The sequence below is a fragment of the Anas platyrhynchos genome, chromosome 11 (genome assembly GCF_047663525.1).
Source record: "Anas platyrhynchos isolate ZD024472 breed Pekin duck chromosome 11, IASCAAS_PekinDuck_T2T, whole genome shotgun sequence".
Taxonomy (NCBI): Eukaryota; Metazoa; Chordata; class Aves; order Anseriformes; family Anatidae; genus Anas; species Anas platyrhynchos.
The window spans coordinates 17323405-17346860 of record NC_092597.1 but is presented as its reverse complement, the minus strand read 5'-3'; the positions used below and the strand labels follow the sequence as shown (position 1 = coordinate 17346860).

Below are 23456 nucleotides of genomic sequence, written 5' to 3'. Positions count from 1 at the left end.
TTTACATGGAGAAAGAAAAAACAAAAAAAAAAAAAAAAGAAAGAAAGAAAAGTTCTAATTCTTGTGGCTGGGGGGGAGAATAAATAAAAGCTGTGAGTGGTATTTGAGCACAACCTACTAGTTCCAGAGCCAGAAGGCAAGGGAAAAGAAAACAGGATTTAATGTCATTGTTTGAATTTGGAGACAAGGCTCCCGAGCTCTGAGCATCAGGGGTCAGCGCCACGGCATCGCTGTGCCCCTGTGCTTGACAGGAGGAGAAGGAGCCGGGCTGGCAACCTCAGGCTCACCGTGAGGGAACAGCACCCCGTCCATCAAGAGTATCCAAACACCCGCTGCAATTCCAGCAGCTCCTTGTTCCCTCCTGTATCCACATGAAATGCCTGAAAACGCTGACCTGCTCCCACCAGGGATGTTAGGGGACGCCGGCTCCGTGCGCACCTCTCCGCAGTCCGCGAGTCCTGGGGGTCCCAGCCTGCGGAGCTGTGAAAAGGTTGCAAGCAAAGCAATTTCCTTCCTGCCACTCAGCAGTCTGCGGCTCTGCTTCTGTCTGGAAGTTTGTAGTGGCCCTCGGGTTGGTGCAGCTGAACGGCGCTGGACAAAAGGTGCTGGATTGTCGGCGATGAAGGGTGCAAGAAGGGAGCGCCGGCACCAGGAGGGCAGCTCCCGGGCTGCCTGCACAGAGACGGAGAGAAGTTCATGTGGGCAGAGGCATTCACAGGGTGCAAAACTTGGCTTTGTGTTTAACTGCGTTTGTTTGAGGGTTTCAGAATGAATTGCAGGAGCACGGATGAGCTCCTCGAGCCGACTTATACCCAGGGCAGAGCACGGCTTTGCTCCCTGCCAACGATCCTCCAGAAACATTTGATGAGAAACGGGAATTTAGTTGGAAGGGAAGGAGGCACCGAAAGAGATGAAAGCAAGTTTCAGAAATGTCACGAGAGTGTTCACACAGCAAAGTTTGCTGCTGAAAATTAACTCGAGTGGCCGCAGACCGGAGGCTGGGACGCCAGCTCAGTGCCAGGCAGTCACGGGACGGTCCTGAAAAACACCTCTAAAATAAGTGGGGTGATGGAAGGGAAATCTCCGCCTGAAAAATGTGTGTCCCCATCTGTTAAACAATATTCAGGTGCTCCTGCATTTACACTTTCTCCAGATTTATGCGGCGGTGGCTTTCGAAGGCAGATTGTCTATGAGAAGAACAGATGGAGGGAGCAATCCTCCCATCCCAGCTCTGCTCCAGGACTGAAGAAGTTTGTAATCTGCTTCTTGTCTGCCGAGCCAAGGCTCCAAATGAAGCCCCCTCTGCTCCAACACGCTGGGTAGCTCAGGAACCTGTGGCAGAGCCCAGAAAGCCCCGTTTTTCCTCATCCCTTTCTGCAGGTTTTTCCATCAGGTCCTATTCACGGTGCCAGGAATTTCTGTGTGAGCACCAAGAAGATGGGGCAAAGGGAGCGGGGCAGCCGAGAGCAAATTTCCTGCCTCCCCACAGGTACAGCAGAGCATTTTTCCAGATGTCTGCCTGCTCCCCAGGCTTCGTGCCACATGGGTGAGCGAAGCCTTCGGGCTCATCAGCACCGAATTTGCTGCGAAATGGGAAAAATCATTTCGCGAAAGCAAAACAATCCCCAGTCGTATCGGCATCGCAGCTCTCCATCTCTCTGTTTCCTCTCTCTCTGTTGACATTCAAAAGGAAAACAATGTGATTGTTAATTACAAACTGTTTCAAATGTATGCAAGAGACTGTTTCAGAGCCAGAGCCAGCCCGAGGCAGGAAGGCTGAGGACACGACGTGTGCCGAGCTGCGTTAAAGGGCAGCAGGTTCCGCTGCAATTAATGCTGATGCAATCACCGTGCCAGACACCAGGTGGAAACATCACCTTGCGCAGCTTCCCACCCATCTCTTCTCTACCTACCCGGCTTCACTTTGGGCCGAAATACCAAGGGAGAGCTTTGCATTTCGAAGAAGTTGGTGCATAAGAGATGTTGTGATTCATGAGCAGCGCATCGGTGTGCCGGTGCCCACAGATAAACCAGCAGCCCCTACGGAAAGCCTGATGCTCATCTTCTGCTGGCAAGTCCAAGGAGCAGGGAGCACGGATGGGATTGAGGACCCCAGCCCAAGGCTGGCAACTCAGCCCCTGTCGGGAGAAGGGCAGGGCTGGAGCTGGGTGCACCACTTAGTGCCCAAATGTGTTGTTTTGCCCCAGTCTGGATGATCTTTTTAGTCCCTTCGTGGTCCGTGGGGAAAGCACAGTCACGGCAGCCTGATGGTGAAAGAGCTGTAAGCACAGGAGAGGGTTGGGATATGGTAAAAAGGTAAAATATGGAGTGGTGTGCACAGTACCTTGTGTGTGCTGGGCAAGGCTGAAACAGGCTCAGGTGCAGCCACAGGGACGTGTGTGGCACACACGGAGCAGACCCAGGTGTGTGGCACAAGGACAGCTGAGAAGCAGCAGCTCGGGGAAGAGGGATGCTCACTAGGTCCTGTCCTTGTGCACGGTGTGCTCCTGCCTTGCACACAAAACCCCTGGGCAAGGAGAGGGGTGGCAGGGACAAGTGCGGGTGGCGGAGAGGGGAGGAGAGGCAGAGAGGTTTGTGCTTCCACCTGCTCCCTGCGCTGCCGTTCAGAGGCAGCCAGGCTGGGCTGGCTGTAAGGAAGGAGACAGCACCAGCAGGCTCCTGTGGTGCCCTCTCCTCTGGTCTGCTGCCCACACACTCCGCGGGACTGGGAGCTGCAGACAGGAAGGGTGAGCAGAGCTCGTCCCAGAGCTGAGCCCTGCGCCTCTCCGCCAAGGAACGTGCAAAGGCCCCAGGCTGGGCAGGGAGAGGCTTTGGGGAGCAGTCCCCCAGAGGGCAGCTCCAGGGAGACCTTTCCTCAGCCCCCAGAAGAGCCTGGAGCAGGCAAGGGGGTGTGAGCCCATGCACGGGCTGCAGGGTGCCAGGACAGCAAGGAAAAGCAGAAAAGTCCCACAGGACTCCACAGAGTGCAGGGAGGCTGGCCAGGCTGTCTCCTTCCCACCTCTTGGAAACTGCTCAGAGGGGGGCGTCCCTTTGCTCTGAGCCCCCCCCCAAGAGCTCTCACCCACCTTGTGGATGCCCATTTCCCCTCCTGCCCTGCTTCCTCACCCGCACCCCAGCCACCGCTCAGCCAAACCGCCTGGGGTGCTTTGCTGTCCCCTGCCCTGCTCATCCCCAGCTTTATCCCCCTGCACCTGGCTCCTCCTCCCCCAAAACGCTGCCCAGGAGCACCACAGCTCCCTGGCAAACCAAAATCCTCCTGCACTCCTCCTTCTCTCCCTCCCCAACCCCATCCACATGCCCGGCACCTTCCCTCCCCGCAGCCCCCCATCGTGCCAGCGGTGCCCCCACCTCCACCACCCCAGCAGCCTCCCCGAGCCCACTGCCACCATTTCGCCCCCCCCCAAAAAAAGAGGGACCAGGGGTGGCCATGGCCTCTCTCCGCGTTGTGGCTGCGCTCCTCTTCCTCCTCCTCCTCCTCCTCCTCTGCTCGCAGCCTTCCTCCCTCCCTCCCACGGGAGCGGTGACTAATGCCGCTCGCGCACGCTCCTCCGCGGCGTGCATCATCCCGCGGGGGTGTGCGAGGGTGAGGAGCGGGCGCAGGCGGAGGAAAGGGGGGAGAGCTGGAGCCGGAGCGTGAGACGGGCTGGGGAACCTGCGTGGGGGCTCGGGGGGGGACAGCCCGGGGGCAGCGTGCTGGTAGCAGGGTGCAGCAAGGCTTGGGGATGTCCAGGTGGTGCTTGGAAAGGGAACGTGGTTCACGGGGTGGTCGTCGTGAGCGGGGTGAACCTGGAGAAGGTGGGAGCAGGGGAGCACTGGGAAGAGCATGCTGCTCGTGGTTTTATTGGGATCAGGTGAGAAAGGGGGAGTGGGGGGTCAGGGAGAATGGCTGAGGGTAAGGAGGAGACAGCGGGGTGGCCCCGCACTGCCCCGTGTCCCTTTGGTGGGCTGCTCAAGGAAAGGAACTGCCCTGGGCAGGCACCTCAGGGACCTTTCCCTGCCCCAGCTGTCCCTCCAGCCCCAGTCCCCACACAGGGCAGTGCCTTGGGGGACTCCGGGTGCCGAGGGATGCGGGATGCTGAGGGGTGCAGGAGGCAGCCCCAGAAAGCCAGATCCACACAAATTCCCATCCAGCCAAGGAAAACCTCACCGCACTGAGGTTTTCTCTCACCTGCAGTGGCCCATCCAGCCTCGGGTGCCTGTGTGCCATTTACCTGTGCTCCCGTGGGGACCTTGGAGGTGGCTCCTGGGGGCTGCAGGACCGCAGCCAGAGCCACCCTTGCTCCCTGGGGTGACCGCAGCCAAGATGATCTCAGGTTTTGGCTGCAGGATGGGTACCAGATCCCCAGCTACAGCCACCCCCCTGCTCCCGGGACATCCAGGAGCGAGACCCTTTGCCCTCGCCCTCGCCACCCTGCCAAGGGAAGGCCGTGCGCTGCGTTTAAACAAGCCGGCTTTAACACGGCTCTGTTTTCCAGGCACAGGGGGGTGGTTTTTCTTTACAAGCCCACTTAAGAGCGGAGGAAGGCTGCAGGGCCGGCGTCCCAGCGGGCTCCGGCGCCCCGCGCTGCCAACCGCAGCCCCGCGAGCCTGCGGTAATGGCCTAGAGAGAGGGGGAGAAAGCCAGAGCCGTCTGCTAATGCGAGCGGAGCAGACAGAGCTGCCTGCCCCTCCTCCTCCTCCTCCTGAGCCCTGCCCAGATGGTCAGCCTGGATTTCGGGGCACCAGGGGGGCTGGAAGGGGATGGGGATGGGGTTAGGGATGGGGATGTGGTTAGGGATGGGGATGGGGTTATGGAAGGGGATGGAGAGGCAGCTGGGGTGGTGGGTACGATAGGAAAGGCTGTCACTGAGAGTCCGGGGGGGAGGTCCCTGAGGTCCCTGGCAGGTGAGGCTGGCTGCAGAGGACAGCCTTTAGCAGGTCTGCTTGGCTGGAAAGAAGCAGCGTGCTGCCTGGTGCCACCTGAGCGGGTTGCACCAAGTCCCCATCACTGACTGGAGGCAGGTTCAGTGCTCACAGCCTTGGTGCTCCTTTTTGTCAGCTCCTTTTTATCCCCCTTAGATGGGACAGGGATGGATGCAGAGCACAGGGCGCAGACATTCTTTGCCTGGACTCTGCCCAGCTCTCACCAGAGACGCCCTGGGATGGTTTGGGTATGCTGCAAGTGTCCAGGCCTCTGTTTGCAAAGTTCCCAGGTGCAGCAGTCAGCAAAAATTGAAGCAGCAGGTCAACATCTGCGCAGACTCAGAGAATTTCTCAAGACCCAAAAAATCCCCCGAAACCTCACACCCCATCACCAGCCCGGTGACCACAGGAGGCGTGAGCCCACAGCAGTGGGGATCAGTGCCATAAACCATCAGCAGCTGCTGGAGCCCCAGGCAGCAGGTTTCTTAGAGGGTCCTGAGCATTTTTGGCACCTCCAGACACAAAAATTGGATTCCCGGGAACGCCCCATCCTGGGCTGCCCCACGCCTCCATCCATCACATCGGGGCAGGCTCCTTGACCACCCCAAGGGTCTCAGGGCTCCTGGCAAAACCCTTTGTCAGGTCCTACAGGCAGGTCTCTGTTCCAGGCTGAGCCCCTCAGCACCAGGCAGTGGTTTGGGCATCGAAGACGGAGCAGACACCGCCTGCAGCTCAGCGGTGCTGTGCAGGGACTGCTCGCAGGGCTCTGCTGCTGGCCAGGTTCCCTGCTCGGACAGCATCCACCAACAGCCCTGCTCCCGGCGGTGTGAGCACAGGTTTGTGTCAGCTGGAGGTATGAGGCTGAAATGAAGACAAATGAGAGCAGAAGGAATGAAAAAAAAAAAGAAAAAGAAAAAGAAAAAGAAAGAAATCCCTCTTCAAAACACATTTGAACTCAGGATGAAAAAACAACTCGGCAGCGAGGGTTTCTTTTCTTCTTCTCCCCAAACTTCAAGAACTCAAATGTGGGTGTGAATATCACTTTAAGGATTTATAAAATGACACATGGCCTCACCTGTCAGCATGCCAAAATCTGAATGTCGGTTTTAATTACACCGAATATTTTACTTTCTTATGCAGAGGCATAATCAATTATCTTATTTAAAGGCATTACGATAATGTGTGTGTAAAATGGAGCCATTCCCTGTATTGCATTAGATTCTCTAATTATAGGAGAATGTTTGGAGCTAAAATGTCAGCCTGTCATCTGGCGGGTGTGTAATTCATGATCTGCATTCGCCGGCGCGGATGGAACTGACAAAAATTGCATCCATTCCCTTCCACAGCTTTGGCCTCAAATTTGCCTGGTCTGGAAGTGACAAATCCCCCCCGCCCATCAGTACTGAATACAGAAAGTCCTGTCCCATCACATCCCATCTGATTCCATCTAATCTGATCCTATCTCATCTCATCCCATCCCACCCCATCCCACCCCATCCCACCCTATCCCATCCCATCCATCCCAACCTATCCCATCCCATCCTATCAATCCCAACCTGTCCCATCCCATCCATCCCATCCCACCCCACCCCACCCCATCCATCCCAACCTATCCCATTCCATCCTATCAATCCCAACCTGTCCCATCCCACCCCACCCCACCCCACCCCATCCCATCCCATCCCATCCCCAGCATTGTAGGGACCTGACTTTGAACAAGTGCTTCCTACTTGTGGGTGCCTGTAGCAAAACCTCAGTGTGCCCGGAGGACACGTGCGAAGCACATCCCATGCTCTGGGCGAGCACAGCACCATCAGGATGTGTCGAGCACCCCCCTCCCACCCCTCCTGGTGGGAGAAGCCAAGGCAGGAGCGGCAGCGGGGCAGCACGTGACTGCAGAAATCATCGGGGACTCTTATCCGCCCTCCTCTGAATTACTAATAACGAGCCCCCTCCAACTCCCTGTTATTAAAGCAGAGGGATTAGATAAAAATAGTGCCTGTTTCTTGGGAGCCCAGCCCTTTCTGTAAGCAGTACCCACGTGGAAGCCGCCCGGAGGCTCCCCTCCTGGTTCCAGTTAGCTGGGTTCTGCAGGGCAGCTCCTGGTCCCGTCCATGCTGTCCCCTCGGGGTCAGCAGCCACGCGGGGCAGCGGGGGGAGAGGAGCCCCTTTGGAATGGGGAGAATGAAGGGTTTGGATATTTTTTTTTATTATTATTATCCATTAATTATGCAGCTTTTGAAGTGAGGGAGGAATATGGCCCTGGATGCAGTCAGCCAGCACTTTTAGGGGGCACCCCAGGGGGTGACGAAGGTGAGATCTGGAATCTGGTGGTGGTGATGCACGCAGGACGAGGGGCAGCGAGGACCTTCACCCTAGGCAAGGCACCTCAGCAGCACCGTGACGAAGAGGATGGTCCTGATGGTGAAGAGGATGGTCCCAAAGAAGAAAACGCAGGACCCGGGTGCGCCCCTGGGCTCTGCTCATCGCCCCTGCATTATCCCGTGGAGATGGCAGCCCTGGCACCGCTTCCACCTTCCCTGGCTCCCCCTGGCACAGGGGTTTCATAATGGAGGCATCCCAAAGCTGCCAAGGAGCCGCGTCATGCCATTAAGAGGCTTATTAAAAAGTGATGCTCCGATTTAACACCTATTAGCCAGCGCAGCGCCCTTCCTCTGCGCGGGGGAGCCTGCAAATGGAAGCCCCAGCTCCCAGCAGAACCCTAAGTGGCCGAGTTTAACTTTATGGCTCCAATTAGAGGCAGCGCTAAGGCAGCCCCGGCGCTGTGGGTTTATTAACACTCATCCAGGAGGAGGCTCGGGCAGTGCTGTGCCAGCCCTGTGCCCTGTGCCACCGCGGTGCCACATCGCCGCCGGGGCGCGGCGCAGGAGCAGGAGGAGAGCAGCCACCTTCCCGCAAAATCTGGAGCTGTTTAAACAGCCCTGCTTGTTCCGGGATGTTTACAGGCCATTTTTGCCTAATAAAGTCATTTTTTTTAGCAGCTCACATCACCATAATTGCTTGTCACAATAACGCGAGACAGCTCCCATGTGCTGCGCTCGCAGGGCCAGCAGGAGAGGCGCGGAGACGTCCCGCAGCCCCGCAGCTCCTTGGGCACAGCCCCACAGCCACCTCCATCCCCAGCTGGGGACGTGCAGCCCCTGCACCCTGCAGCTCCAGCACACCTCGGCAGGGCCCCATGGGGTGCAGGGGCAGGAAGGAGGGTGATGGAGGGGAACAAATGGGCTCAGAGGATGGAGATTTGGTGTCGGGCATTCCCAGCCCCAGCGCTCAACAGGATTTCCCCGTGCACCTGTGCTTTCCCATTTCCCCATCACAGCCCCATAAATCAGCAGCCCCTGTGTCCCGGTGATGGGATGGGAGCAGCATTTTGGCATCTTGCTGCTGCCTCAGGACTGCAAGCCTCACACTCGGGTGTCTGTCCGTCCTGCAGCTCCTGGCGAGACAGACACCCAGCCCTGAGCCACCAGGCAGGGCCAGCTCAGGAGCTGGTTTCAGAGCTCACCCCCAGCACAAAACCAGAGGCACTGGGGACACCCACTGCCCCATTGCACCCCCTTGCAGCCCCTCCAGCCTCCTGTGCATCAGTAAAACCCCAGGCAGGGTCTCGGTGCTGCAGCTCCCTCCCTGTCCCCACCAGCACCCGTTACCCCGCGTGCCCCCGCCAGCTCGCCGTCATTTCCCCGCACCGAGTGACATCCAGCAGCTCTTCTTCCCTCTCCGCTCAGCCAAACAAACAAACAAACAATCCCGGGCCCTCGCAACCAGAGGAAAATTAGTAGCAGGTGAGAGCAGGCTGTAACGAGACCAAACTGTTCCTAACGCAGCCGGGGAACAATGCTTCTGTCCCCTCCCTTTTGCTGTTCTGGGGTTTGTATGGCAAAAAAAAAAAAAAAGAGCATGGGGAACACTTTTAGGCTTTTCCTGAGCAAAGCACATCTAAAGGAGAGGGACCTGTGTCCCCCTTGCTCCCTGAACAGTGCCCTCAGCCACCTTGGTGGGATCCAACCCTCAGCCCCATGCAAAGCTGAAAACTTTGCAGCTCAAAAAAAAAAAACCCAAAAACTTCATTCCATCCTGACTCGAACGGTTTTGTTTTGTTCTCAGGTTGCTTAACTTGCTTTGTTAAGCCTTTAGAAAACAAGGAGGATCAACTGCAATGCCTCAGCCCCCAGCATCTGGGAACACAAAGTCCGAAGCCTGGGTTCCAGACAGGCTCCCGAAGCATCTGGCCGTGGCCACAGGCTGCCCGAGAAATGCTGCAACGCCTTGGAGCCGAAGCGAGCCGCGGCGCTCGCCTCCAGTCCTTGGGTAGCTTTTGTTCCCCGCGGCTCTCTTTGCTCCGCGTCTGTTTACAGGGAGAAAAGCCCCCCCTGCCCGCTCCCCAGCACGTAGTGGAGGTTACGGGGTATTTATAGCTCAGCTGAGCTTGCTGAATGCCTTCTTCTAGGAAAACAGTCAGGCACGCTGCCTGTCCTCACTCCGTTTAATCCCTCTTGCCTGGCTGCTGACACTGGGAAGCCGGCAGGGGCTCAGCACTACCTGGGGCTGGATGGGCACCAGGCTTGGTTTGGGGACACCAGGCTCGGTTTGTGGGCACCAGCAGCTGGGTGGGAGCAGCCAGGGAACCCCAGGTGGAGTTCCAGCTCCAGGAATCACACAGGTACACAGGAGGAGCATCCTGATGCGGGACAACCCCATATTTTTCCTCCAGCTTCTGCCTGGACGCTATCGGCACGGAGCCAGGAGTGCCACCCCCTGCCTGTCCCCAGGGCAGCTCCGAAGCCACCTCCATGCCCCCGTCTGGCAGTGCCCATCACAGCTGGCACGATTTGCTCACCCAGCTTTGCTCACTGCCCGTGGCACAGCTCGGGGCTGTCCCTGGGATGCTCTGATCCCCCCGCACCAGCGCCTTGGCTGAACGCTGCTCTGCTCCCTTGTACCATACAGGAGGGAGATGTCTGAGATCACTGCGGGTTTTATTCTCAGGTTTGGCAGCCTTTCCCTATTTGCTCGGATTGAGACACCAGTTGAGCTAGGTTTGCTCCTGCTGACTCAGTTAGCTGTTAGAGGAATAAGCGTGTGGCCGTGTATCCGAGGGGAAAGATTTCTTTTTCAGGTGTGGGCTGGCCGTGCCCTGCCCCGCGTGTTCCTGCTGGGGCTTTGCATGGCCAAAGGCTTCTCCAGCTCCATCCCTTCACCAGCCAGCCGCAGCCACAGCTGCCTGGGGGGTGTTTTGGTGCCGTCCTGCCTCCCCTTTCCCCGAGGAAATCGACCCTAGGATGAAATCATTTCCTAAATTCCCTCCCCACCCACACCCACCCCTTCCCTCGGTCCCTATCGGTCACCTCCCTGCGAGCAGCAGAGCAAAGCAGTTCTGGGGCTCTTCGGCTGCTCCTGCAGCCATCCCCCTTCAAGCCCCCTCCACTTTCACATCCTCCCCCCGTGCAGACCAGCTCCGGCTCCCCAGCATCCCTCTGCCGTGCCACCAGCAGGGATTTTTCACGGCAAACCCCTAAAATCCCATGCCCGGCTCTCGCAGCATCCCTGAAGCCACAGCACACTCTGCAGGCGCTCCCATCGCAGTGCTCACCCCAAACCTTCCCGGGGCCCGACCCTGCAAGAATCTCTTCCCCGAGCTCCATCCAACCCTTACACCCTGGGGACGGTGACACCGGGCTGCGGAGGGGTCCCTGCAGGGGACAGATGGCACTTTTGGGGACACGGGGGCTGCAAGGATGCCGGAGCCACCAGGGATGCTCCTCAAGAGCACCCCACAAATTTCCACGCAGCAAACCCACTGCTGGAGCCCCAAAAGTCAATGAGGCCCTTCAAGACACTCAAATAGCTCCCAGGTGTGAAAATTAAGCAGAAAAAAAAAAATAAAAAATTATCACGTTTTCTCTCCAAAGGGTTTTGTTGGTAAAGGCACTGGGCAGCAGCGGGGACCCTGCAGCTGGACCCGTCCGCCACGCGTGGCTCGGGCACGTGCGCCTCTGGCAGGTATGTAAAAATAGAAATAATAACAACCTCTCCTCTCTTTCCTGCCTGGTTGGATAAATAGCTTAATTAGTTAATAAGGGGTTTAATTTGTTGTGTAGCTGCGTGAAGAATTCGCAGAGGGCGAGGGAAGTCGATAAGTCAAAGAAACGAGCCTTGGGGGGAGCCTGGGGAGGGGAGGGGAGGGCTGGCTGTGCCGTGGTGCTGCGCCCACCACCACCAGCTGCTGATGGCAGCTCTGGGATGGGGATTTTATCTGCTTGGTGAGGCTGCCCCGTGTGCTCTTCCCTTACCCTGGTGTAAAGGCAGGGTCTGGCCCCCATCACCCAGTCCCCTTGGCTGGGCTGGCCAGGGCATTGCACCTCTGCCCCATCCAAAACCCTCTGTCTGCTAACACCCAGCCACACCAACACCTAAAATCACACAAAACGTGTCCTTACTGGGTGTCAGGGGTGAGCGCTGTTAGATGGAGAGGAGCAGGATGGAGGAGCTGGGCTCCAGCACTGCCCTGGGGTGGGTGCTGCCTGGGGCTTCTCCCCAGCCGGCTGCAAACCAAGGAAAAGTCAGAGCAAAATCCGCTGTTGTCCCCCACCACATCCCCTTCGGGTGCCACTGGAGGTGATTCCCAGCTTGACGCCTCGCCAGAGGCAGGAGGGAGGCCCCAGCTCGAGACAAGAGGGCTCTTTCTTCATCAGCGTTAACCTCAGGCAGCTCTCGAGAAAAATCCTGGGCAATTAGCGGAGCGTAAGGAGATTTATAATTGAAATGGAGTTTGTAGCACTACAGGCGGCTCCCTCGAAAGACATCTCTCATCACAAGGAAAAAATGAAGGCGAGAGAAGAATAGAGAGAGGCAGAGGGGGAGAGAGAACTAGTTAAAGAGTTTAAAAACCCCGACCAAAACTCCATTTAGTTTTAACGTTGCACGATAGCTTTCATAATTCAGAACAAAGTGCAAAGCTCTTTAATGAGGCCATTAATGACCCTTTAATTTACTCCACCAGGGCTGAATTCATAAAACATTTATGTTCCATTTACACAGGATTTTCCTGCGACTCTCCGGGGCAAGTCCCCATCACGGAGCAGGTGGGATGAAACAGAAGGCTCTTCTCTTCTCTTCCTCCCCTCTCCTCCCTTCCTCACCCGTTGCTGGAGCTCTGCGTGTGCCTTTTAATTCTGCTAGCGAAGCTGCGGGGACCCTGGAGGGAGAAGAGCCGTTCCTGACCCTTCTGCATAGTAAACAGATGCAGAGCACTCTGGTGCTTCTGCTCTAGGAAACGTGAAACCCTTTTAAGATCTAGCTGGAGCATCAAAAGCCTGCCTTAATATTTTTTTTTTTTTTTTTTTTTTACATCGTTACAGCCCAGCTCCGGTTCAACCCTTGAAACACTGCCTGCTGGGAGAGCTCTCTGTTGCGGTACCAGGTTTGCTTTTTGGGTCATCTCAAAGCACCCAGGGACGCGTGTCCTGCCTGATTTCCAGGCTGCCCCCCTCGGGTCAGGGCGGTGATGGGGGAATATCTGAGCTTTTCTCATCCCAGAGGCTGGGGGAAGCTCGGAGGGCACACGGGGAGCAGGGGTGGTGCTGCCCCACTTGCACGATGCCCCAGTCTGGCTGTCTCTTGACCCAAACAGCAATTTTTCTCACCAGTTTTTCTTCTTTTAAGGGTTTCAAGCAGGGAGAGACACCTGGGAAGGTGCAACTGCTTGCATCAGCTGAAACACCTTTAAAAATTTAAAAAAAAAATAAAACGTCTCCCTAGTTTATTGCAGAGATCTCACTCTCTTTTCTCCAGAAAACATCAGTTTCGAGCACCTTCTGCTGAGAAGTGCCATTAATCACGGCAGCTGGGCTCTCAGCACCTGGAGCTTGCTCTCACCAGCCCGTCTAGCTCTCTGCTCTGCTTCTCTCCTTCACCTAAGGAGGGTTTTTGCATCAGCAGGCCAACACCCATGGCAAACCCGATTTCCCCAGGTACTGTTCCCAGGGGGAATCCTGCCCACGAGTGAAGGCAGGGCCTGTAGGGCCACGTCGGTGCTCATGGAGTTGTTTTTGTAGGGTCTCCAGCATGCGCTGGGATCCGAGCACCAGGCTGGTGGGAGAAGCTAGGTTTTCTGGCCCAAATCAGCCCCCAGGTGAAAATGAGGTGGCACGGAGGGGACCCCATGGAAGGAGCTGGCTGTGCCCAGGGCTGGGAATGTGTCTCGTCCATTTGTCCTGGTTCAGACACCGCCTGTACCAGGAGCTTTTCCTGCCCTAGCTGGGACCAGAAGCACACGGTTTGGGGCACAGCTGAAGGCCACCTGCAGATATATCCAGGAGCCATCCGAGCAGCCCCAGCTCTCTCTCCAGCACTACAGCTCGCTGCAGGGCCACCTGAGGATCCTCCAGCATCCCTTTCCCTTCTGCTGCTTTCAACTCCCCAGGAGAGGGCAGCTGGAACGCTTCAAGCCTCAATTTAAGCACTTCAGGAGGCGATGAAAACCCTCCAGGAGGGGGGCAGAGCTCCTGGGGTGTCTGTCCCACTGGGGGTCGGTGCTGCCTGAAATTAGGGTGGTTTCACAGCTGAACCCCGAGCTGCAAACAGGGCAGGAGGCCACCAGGAGAGCCCCTCAGGGCTGCTGGGTCTCCTAATCAGCAGCAACACGCTGATATCGCTGCTGCAGTGGTGTCAATCTCCATCGGGGTAGTGGCACAACGGATTTAAAAGGGAGCTGTACACGCAGAAAGGGGCACTCATGCTTGCTAATCCCCCATAAGCCTGTAATTCCCATTCTTTTTTCCCCAGATCATAAGTGCAGATCTGTTAAGGCCCCGTCACTCGCTGCACGCTAAATTCCTTTTTTTCCTGTCTGGAACCTGCTGGGTGCCCTACAGATGATAGGGGACAGGGAGCCGTGCCAACCCCTGTCCCATACAGTGACAGATGTAGTGGTGCCCGCTGAACGTCACCAGCAGGGACACCTGGAACAAGGCACTGCTCCCTCTCTGGAGAGCCTGAGGATGTCTTCTAGAGGGATTTCTGCACCAAACCAAACCGCCATTACTCACAGGAGTGTGGATAAGCAAGGGGGTGCCATCAGGGCTTGGGGGGCTCCCCCAGCCAGCCTGGCAGAGTCTTTCCACGCTCCTCTCGTTAGCTTCCAGGGAGTCTTGGTGCCAAACATCTTCTCATCACCACTCCCCAGCCACTACACACACACACACACGCTGGAAATAATCCTCCTAGGAATGACAAAGTAATAGTCACTAATTACATAATTAATTTATTCTTTGGCACTAATAAAAAAAAAAAAAAAAAAAGATTTTGTTACAAAGGAGGATAAAAAAAAAAAAAGAAACAATCTAAGGCTTTGTTTAATTAAAACCACAATACACCGAAAAAACAAGGAATCCTAATGACACAGACAATGCTTTGATTGTGTAATTAGTTACCTACAGAAAAGATGCTTTCTTTTCTTCAAAACCCTGTTTTTTTTTCTTATTACTGTTTGCTTTTCCCTTTTTATTGAAGGCGGCTGTCCTCAGGGCACACAAACCCCAGCAGCAAACCGCTGCTGCCAGCCCTCACCTGCGGGCACAGGGCTCACAACCTCCCCTCTCACACCCCATGCCCACCTTGGGGTGGCTGCAGCACAATCCCCGTGTCCTCCACGGCCACTCTCTGAGCCGACAGCACCACGAAATCGCGACCCCAGCCCCGAGGAGCTGGAGCTGGCAGGCAGAGCAGCCCCAGCCTGCTGGAGGGAGCCAAGGAGCAAAGCGTCAGCCCGGCGCTGTGTATATGTTATGCTTCCGTGTCCCGCTGTTAACTGATGTTATATATATGTGTGCTTTAAGTATTCATATATTCATAGCTATAAAGGCCCTTTCTCGACTCGAGCTAAATTGCATAACCGTGACCTACTGTCCCAGAAGGCTTTTTATTCGTGTTAAATGGGTACTGAGATTAGCAAGCTCCTTGGTAGTAGGTGCAGAAGCGTTCCAGAGGAGAGGGGAGAAGATGGATGGGTCCTGCTGAGGCTCAGCGAAGAGGGCAAAGCAGCTCATGACAAAAACACGAGAGCTGAGCTGCTCTGCAGCCTGGCTGCCTTCGCCTCCGAAAACTGCAGCAGGGGCTGGCTGCCCCCTGGATGTCAGGGGTGTCACCAACCTCGTCCCCTCTCCCCAGGGACCCACGGCACAGAGGAACACCAGCATCCTCGGAGGTGGCTGCTGGGATTTGTCACCTCCATGCCATCAGAAAGGGATCAGGACAAGGGCTGGCCCCGGCGCCAGGATGCTCAGAGGTGGCCAGGGCCGCTGGTGTCCCCTCGCTGTGACACAGCCAGGGTGGAAGCAGCAGCAAGCTGGCTGCCACGGCGCTGCCAGATGGTGGATGAGATTAAAAGAATTTGATTTTCAAATAATCCATAAACCTGGCTGAGCTAATGTCGTTTCATATGCATTATCTTGTAATCCCGGGGAAGAGAACATTTCAGAGCAAAGAGCCTTATTCTCCCTCCCTGCGAGGCCTCTAACAAGCTATAGCTAATCCCCTTTTTGTTGGAAGGTGCTTACAGGGACCTACAACACCCAGCACGGGGGCTGTGGCACCGTGCCTGGAGGGGACACGCAGGTGCCCAGCACCACGGGGGCTTTGTAGGGCTGGGGATAAAGCCCCGAAAGCTCAGCCAGGTGAAGCCTTGTCCAACGCCCTCTCTAAAGTGACCCCTGCACAACCGAGCCCTGGGAAGTGGCCAGAGGAGCTGCTGACTTCTGCCTGCCTGCACCCAACACCCACCACCACTTTTTGTCCCTCTCTCTACCCCATACAGGTCCATCCCCCTCATGCCCCCAACCCACCTGCAACCCCAAGCATCCTCCATCACCAAACCCAGCCTGCCTGCTCCCTGCCTCTTTTCCCTGCTCTCAAGGCTCCTTTGAGCCCCTGGTTACTTGTCAAGCCTCCGTGGAGCACACACAACCCCCTGCTGGTCCTGGGGACCCTTCGAGGCACAAGCCACCAAGCCTGGGCACAGTGGTTAGGAACTGGCGGTCCCCACAGCAGCCTTCAGGCTCCCACTCTGGAGAACAGGAGCTGGAATAGAAGATTTTAAGGGGGAAGGGAAGGGAAGGAAAGCTCCACGGATGGGATTTCCCAGTCGCTGCCTGCCATCTAGTGCCCAGCACCGAGCCATTTCACAGGCAGCAACACCCGAACTGCATCCTCAGTGGAATTTAGTTCTTAAATTGGTGGCAGGGACATCTGGGTTTGGGGCCCCACACAGGGAGTCCCCACCATGCTCCTCACTTTATGTCAGGGTGAGGGCTTGGGAATCCACCCAGATCCTGATGGAAACCCTCAGGGAAAAGAGGGGCAAACAGCCTGGAGCACGGGGAGGTGACACCACGTACAAAGGACAAACCACGGCTCGGGAGACAATTGCTGCTGGGCAGGGGCACACGGGGGTGTCCAACACTGAGGGGCTGCACAGCTCACCTGGAAGAGCCAGGCAGGGCAGAACAGGGCCTCACGGGCACACAGAAGGAGGTTCACTGGTGAGCACGGGGCTCTGAGCACCTCCAACGCTTCCCAAAGCGCCAGGGGACATTAGCGAGAGGATTACTCGGAATTCAAAAGCAAATGGGATTTGTGACCCGTTACATTAACCGGGGACTGGGGAAAGCTCTGCAGAGGGAGCACGCTGCCGGCAGGTCACCAAACCCATTATTAAGAGCTCACAGATCACGAAGCCAGATACACACACACACACACACAGATAAATTTCTCTTTGCCTGCAGAGCAGGACGCCGGCCGAGCCTCCCTCCCAGCCCGGTGTGCTTTTTCTGTGCGCCCATTAAACCTGGATTACACCTGGTTCCTTTCCCCAATAATTCACTTTCCCCCACAGGCTGAATGCAGAGGAAAAACATCTGGGAGGGGAAAACCTGCAAGGAGAAGGGTGATGTGCATAACTGCTGTGATAGATGAGGGTGAGCAAGAAGGGGACGGGCAGCACGGGCAGGCAGCAGCCCAGCCAGCAGGAATCAGCCTTCAGTTGCAAACTGTTACCTGGGACAATTTTCCTTAATTTTTGCCTCCGTTAATTACAAGATGGGGTGTTTGCTGTAGCTGTGCAAGTGGCCAGCTCCTGCTAGCACCCTTCTTGTTTCTGGAGCAGGCTCTGCTGAGCCCCAAAGCCTTGCACGCCCCGTGTAAAGGCGTTATTGCCTCACCTGGCTTTTGAAGAAGCCTCGTTTTAATGTTGCTGAACACCCCGTCATATTTCAACTGAGAAATGCCCTTGGGTCTCCAAGCCCTGCCTATGAAGTCCTGCCAAAGGATTTTATAACCCCCCACAATCTGTTGGGGAAAAGCAGCCTTGACAGCAAAGCTGTGTCTAGAACAACCTGAAGGAGCTTCCTGCTGTCAGCGTTTTGTGCTGACCTCACCAATTCCCAGCTCTGCTTTCGGAGGGCTTGGTGCTGAGGATTGGGTATTAACAGCAAAGCTTCTGGGGCTGTTTTCCCCGAGCCCCAGTTTCCCAGCAGCTCTCCTCCTTTTACGCCCGTCCTTACCTCTGCCTGTCCCTGCTCAGTGTCCTTCCAGACACGGGAGGGAAAAGGTGTCCTCAAAACAGAAGGGTGAGAGCTGATCCGATCCTGTCACTGGTGACCTGCCTCGACCTGATTTCCCACAGCATTTTCTGCAGGGCACCTGGGCTGCCCTGAGCAGAACGCTCTGCGCTGCTTCTGTAAGCACACGGCGCTCACAGAAACCCCAGGGACTGCCAAAAAACTCCCCCCACAGAGACAGATCCCTTTCAGATCCCTTTCAACTCAAAAACAGAGCTTGGACAGAACAAAAGCAGGTGACCCATGCTGCTGGGGAGCCAGCCACAAGACCCCTCATCCTCAGGGACAGGACAGGGGTGAGCCCATGGGTACAGCCCAGTTCCCACCCACCCACCCTCATCCCAGCTGGACGGGGCTCTGCACTGGGACAGCTTCCCTGAAGCAGTGCAGACCACGGCCATCAGCCCCTCCTGGTTCCACATGCATTTATCTTCCAAATATTGAAGTTTTTGGTCGCCTGGAGCCAGCCAGGAGGAGGAACAAATGCTACCAGCTGCCTGTTACATGGGCAGCATGGGGTTGTGAGCACTACAGCACTACACAGGCACACAGGGCTCTGCACAGAGACCACCAAACCCCAGACAGGGCAGGGTATCAGCTAAAGAAGGCATTTTGTAGGGGAAACAGCAGAAACCTGTACCTGCGAAGCTGAGAAGTGGTTTTATTAGGACTTGTTATCTCTCCATGGCTGGAGGGGAGCGCTAGCATCCCATTTGTCACATGGAAAGCTTTAATCTCTCTCTTCTAACATGGTGGCTGAAGCAATAACTCAGATGCAGGGGTTTTAGGCTGCAATTGATCCTTATGTTTGTTTTAGCAATGGCTGCTGGGCGGCACTGCGTGAGGGAAAAGGCATCTAAATGGCACGCATCCTTGCTCGTTGAGGGGGGAACGAGCTGGCTTTCGTGCACCACCTTCACGAAGGGAAGTGTTCTGTGCTGAGCACGGCTTGGAGCAGCAGAAAGTCTCTGCAGGCTGGCTGTCAGCACCCTCCAGCTCCTTCCCCAGGCGGTGCAGCCTGCAGGATGTTCTGCTCTGCCATGGGGAAGAGGAGCAGGTCACACAGAACAAGAAGCGAGCAAAGGTACCCAAATGAGAGGATCTGGGATTGTTCACAGCACCTTGCTGAGGGTCCTTAAATAGAACAAATACTAGAAGGAAAAAAAAAAAAAGCACAGTTCCCATGCAGGCTGGGAGCAGAGATTCCTGGTTTAGGTGCTGAGAAAGCAATAATGTCAGTTTCCAGAGAAGGCCCAGTTTGTTATGCACCTGAAGCCTGTACGAACAAAGGCCTGAGCCTGAGGAAAAAGATCAAACATAAAAGAGGCTGAAGATTCTGGCCTCTCCGTTGCTGGAGGGTGCTGCACCTCTCAGCACACACAGTGCCCACAGATCTGTTGCTCCAGCAAGCCAGAGAACTGAGTTTCAACATCACCAAGCTTTCCATACAGTTTTATCTCTCTTTTGTGCTCCTTGTTTTGAGAGCAAAAAAGGACTGATTAAACACCAGCTCATATGCTCAAAATATAAGCTCAAATAAGCTCAAAGCCTCACTCAAGCAGCACAAAACCTGCTTTTAGCAGGGGAAATGGTGCAGAGACCTCGGCAAGGGGCATGCCCTGAGCCCCTGCCCACAAAGCTCTGCCCAGAAGCTGGGTGCTACTGCACCAGCAACAGCCTAAAATCAGGGGGCAGAGAAAAAGCCCAGTCCTTGGCCATCTGCACCAAAGCCCCAGGCTATGAGGGGCACAGCCTGAGGGGAAAGACTCACCTCTCCCCTCCACAGGCGTTTTCAGTCTCGGAGAAGACGAGTCTCCCTTTCCACAGGGCTGAGCACAGACAGCAGCCTGCAGCTTGCAGGCACACATTTTGCTTCACATTTACTTCCTCTTTGCAAATGCTCTCTGCTGCAGGCAGTCTCCTTTGCCAGGTCTGCAAGGGTGAACCCAAGTTTTGTTTTGTTTATAGTTTATGGCAAGCCTGCAGCTTCCATCTGCCCAGCATTAGAAAATGGAAGGCTGCTGTGCTACCCCTCCCCATGCCCCAATGACTTGTGGAGTGATTAAGGACAGCTTTAATTTGAGGCCTGCAGCTCCCAAAGGACTGATATAATATATATAGCAATCTCAGTTCCACCTCTGGAGGCCGAACCCTCTCCAGATGATTAACGACACCTATTTCCTCCTCCTCTCTCTCCCTGCCACTGAAGGCTGATTCCGTGCAAAGTCCAACCAGCTCCAAGCCCACGATCTGACTACCAAACAGCAACATTTACAACCAGAAAAAGCACCCCAAGAAATAAAAACAGACCCAGAGAGGCAAGCCAGCACCATATAATCACAGGATAGCTCTTCTTGTAAAGAAATTGCAGCACGTTGGGCTACCTGAGGTAGACCTGGCTGGGCTGGGTTAGCAGCAGGGCTGGCCTTGCACACTGGGACAGAACTCAAAGCCACCTTGAAGGCTGCTCTCAGGAAGCAGGAACATTAGAGCAGCACTCCCCTTGCAAGCGAAAATTAGCGTTTCAGCCCCAAAGAGCTGCTGCTTGAGTGTTACTCACCTTCACTGTTACTGCAGCTTCGGGCCCCAAAGGACTGATTCAGTGTATGTGGGAAAGCAGCACTCATCTGAGGAGCTACCGCCATTTCCCACTGCATCTGCCCCCTCCAGGGCCACTATGTTATGGACTCCAAGGCCAGAGGCAGCTTCAATGCTGATTAAACATGACTAAGATGTGAACAATCCAGCTTCCAGCTCCCCAGAAACTGCCCAGCCTTGTGAGCCCTCACCTGCTGCCCGTGATCCACGATGAGCTCCCCTCTCTGCAGTACCAGGCTTGTTCCTGGCTGGAGGAACTTCCACCCACAGGGGACAGGTTAAACACTGCTGCCCTCCTGCCCAGCTGTGCCAATGAGCTGATTACCTCTGGAGAAGCTAAAGGGGTTCCAGGGGATCACAGAGGGAGCTTGGCCACCATGTCCAGACAGATGAAGGCATTGCTGGAAACGCTGGTGGAGCTGCTCCAGGCCTGCAAAAGCTAATCCTTGGGTAAGCAACTGATTGCTGCTCTGCTGCATGCTGCAGTGTGCATATCCTCCCCTGGGCATCGTAACAATCCTCCAGAAAACTACAGCCTCAGGGGGCTGGGATGGCGCCAAAGAAAATCACTCCCTTGCCAGGTCTCCCATTATATCTAGCTGGCTACTCCCCCCTTACACTTCAGAGCAGCTATTCCCACCTGGACACAAAGATCACTCCCCACAGCTGCTCTTACTGAAGAGCAGGCGTCAGAGACAAGCATTAGCCATTGTTTAGAAGAAGCCATTTGAGCTCTAGACTGTGACAGGGGTCTGGTGAGGAGAGCGAGCCTCCTGGGTACCAAAGCCCCTGGGAGTTGCACACCTGGGAGAGGAACAGATCACAACATGCACTTCCAGAAGAACTCCCTGAGGAGCGCTTCACTTCAGAGTATAAGTTTTAATATTTATTTAGAACAGGCCTGGTGAAGAGAAGTGGGAAGTAACGCAAAGGCAATTTATCCTCCAGAGCCCTATTTAACATCCTATATACACAGGCCACGCAAAGCAACAGCTCTTCTCCTCCTCAGAGTCACATCCCATGTCTTCCCCATGTTCTGGAGCACAGCTTATCATTTATAAGTCCAGAAGGAATCGATTGACTTTTTTCAGGTATTCCGGCTTCAGGTAAGCTCCCAACTCATCCTTTGTGACCCACAGATAATCTTTCTTCAGCTCTGCCTGTGACAAATCACTGCTCTGGAGGAAGGCTTTGTAGAAGAACACTTTGGCTCCCACGTTATCCTCAGTCCTGATGGCCCTGGGGAATTTATACTTGTAAATCCCATGTGGTGCATTCCCCAGGATTTTGGCTTGAATGTGATCTCCTGGAGAAAGAAAACAAGATATAAGAACACAGAGCAACAGTAATTACATACTCCTGTAATAACAGACAGACAGCATAGGATGGTCCTTATATCTGGTTCAGACTGACTGTTCCCTCTTCTTGGCAGAAATACTGCCCATTTAAAGTCTTTTCTCATGAAAAAGTGACTTGTCCCAAGTTCATCAAGCCCTCTGAGAGGTAGAGAGAACATCAAGCTCTGCCAACTCATGCAAAAAAGGAAGGACACACGTGTTTGCTATCATCCATCTGCCACAGAAGCTGCTACAGGATGACAAAAGGGAAGGGGGAAGCTGCACACCTGGAGCAAGCTTAGACCATCCAGGGGGCATCTGGTGCTGCTCAAACATCAGACTGCAAGGGCCAGGCCTGGCACCACAGCAGCTGGCAGCCAGAGAGCCCAGCTCCCAGCCTGCTGGCTGGCAGCCCCTCACACTGCAGCACAGCTGAGTGCAGTTAAGGCACAGATCACCCAGGATCTTGCCAGAAACCCCATTACTCGAGCACAGTCCCACTGCTATGAAATACCTCTTCCCAGCAGATGGGAGGCAATTTCACCACAGATGGCAAATATCCCTCAGGTAGAACAAGGGGAAAAAAAAAAAAAAAAAAAAGACTGGGACAAAGAGGAACAAGAAGCAGGCACACAGCAAGCTACATACCCAAAAACATAGCCATAGCTCGCTCAGCTGTGTTTCGCATAGTCTCTCCAGGTTGCCATTCCACTTGAGGCAGGAGCCACAGCTCCTGGTTACCAATCTTCTGCTTCACCAGCAGCATCAGGTTACTGTCCAGCTTCCTGTTCAGAGACTTCCGATCATCTTTTTTATCAGCATCTGCCCAAAAAAAAAAAACAACAACGTATGTCAGAAACAAAGTCTCCCAGCCACACTGGTCTGATCAGCAGGATTCTCTCTGCAACTTACACCCTTCTAGAAACCACACAGAGGGCAGGTACATGGAACAAGGCAAAAATCTACACAGAAATATTCTCAGTCACTCTGGGAGCCGATGCAGGATTCAGAAGTGCTAAAATGCAAAAGTGTAGTGCTAAGATGTACTCTACCTGAGTACAGGTACTCTAAGGCACTGCTAAAACATACTCTTACCTGTTCCATTTTCAAGGGAATTTGTAGCGAGCAGCTTAATTTCTGTCAAGCTGGAGACCCAGTAAGAATGACAGACAAGCACAGGAACCAAATTTTTCAAGGTTTTTCTTGGAAGTTTCCTGGGAACAACACAAGCGTTCCCCACTCTGCTCTCACTAGGCTGTGTGAACGTGCCTACCTTCACAGCACTGCAGCCCTGATTCCTTTATAACCCAGTTAATTCCTCACACACTAGCCATGCTGCCAAAGCATCAAGTTTTTTGAGAAACAAGAAGCTTGGCAAGTACCTTCTCTGTTAGACACACCTGAGCGTGGTTTTATGTAGGGTGCTCCCCCCTGCCAAGACACGACTTTAGCCGGTACCTGTCACCCTCGGGGCTGGGCTGAACTGCAGCAACTTCTGCTCCCACTTGTCCTCCAGGTCCTGGGCCATGATGACGGTTTTTCCAGGCTCCTCATCGTCGTCGTACGAGCTCTCCTTCCTCCTCCGCAGCCGCTCCTCTTCCTCCAGCTTGCGGACCTCGTGGTCGGAGTAGCGGCTCCTCTCCAGCTCTATCTGGAGGAACAGCACGAGGTGTGTCCGCTCGGAGCTCCCACCAGCACCAGGGGACCGGGTTTTGGGGCAAAACGCCTCACACCGAGCAGCAGCGGGGGGCTCCCCTCCTTCTCCCCCCCCAGCTTTACCTGCTCCATGAGCGCCGCCATCTCCTCCTCCTCCCTCCGAAGCGGCTGCGTGATGCGGGGCAACCTCAGCAAGCACAGCGCCCCGAACAGCCTCCACGGCCGGGGCGTTACAGCTCCAGAAGCAGAACTCACCCAGCGCCCCCATCCCGCTAAAGCCCCGCCGGCCGCCGCCATCATCCCC

The 23456-nt window shown here is 55.2% G+C and overlaps 1 protein-coding gene and 2 long non-coding RNA genes across 4 annotated transcripts; 1 reads left to right on the top strand and 2 right to left on the bottom strand.

The window, feature by feature from the left end:
* Positions 1 to 244: 244 nt before the first annotated feature.
* Positions 245 to 8722, bottom strand: LOC119718011 (uncharacterized). The gene is made up of 4 exons (XR_005268589.2): positions 8634 to 8722; positions 3370 to 5784; positions 1914 to 2279; positions 245 to 1673 (listed from the first exon to the last, which is right to left on the bottom strand). It is a non-coding gene; the product is annotated as an uncharacterized lncRNA (long non-coding RNA).
* A 277-nt stretch (positions 8723 to 8999) lies between these two features.
* On the top strand, positions 9000 to 12908 carry LOC110352230 (uncharacterized). 2 transcript variants are annotated; one of them, XR_002400878.4, is made up of 4 exons: positions 9000 to 9607; positions 10857 to 10947; positions 11986 to 12179; positions 12306 to 12908. It is a non-coding gene; the product is annotated as an uncharacterized lncRNA (long non-coding RNA). The 2 variants fall into 2 exon arrangements; XR_003499798.3 differs by having other exon boundaries at positions 9002 to 9607; positions 11986 to 12908.
* An 8115-nt stretch (positions 12909 to 21023) lies between these two features.
* MRPL46 (mitochondrial ribosomal protein L46) lies at positions 21024 to 23452 on the bottom strand. Its single transcript, XM_027466207.3, has 4 exons — positions 23276 to 23452; positions 22955 to 23147; positions 22145 to 22318; positions 21024 to 21465 (listed from the first exon to the last, which is right to left on the bottom strand). The coding sequence occupies exons 1-4, from the start codon at positions 23450 to 23452 to the stop codon at positions 21215 to 21217; spliced, it is 795 nt and encodes a 264-aa protein (XP_027322008.1). The 3' UTR covers positions 21024 to 21214.
* Positions 23453 to 23456: the final 4 nt, after the last annotated feature.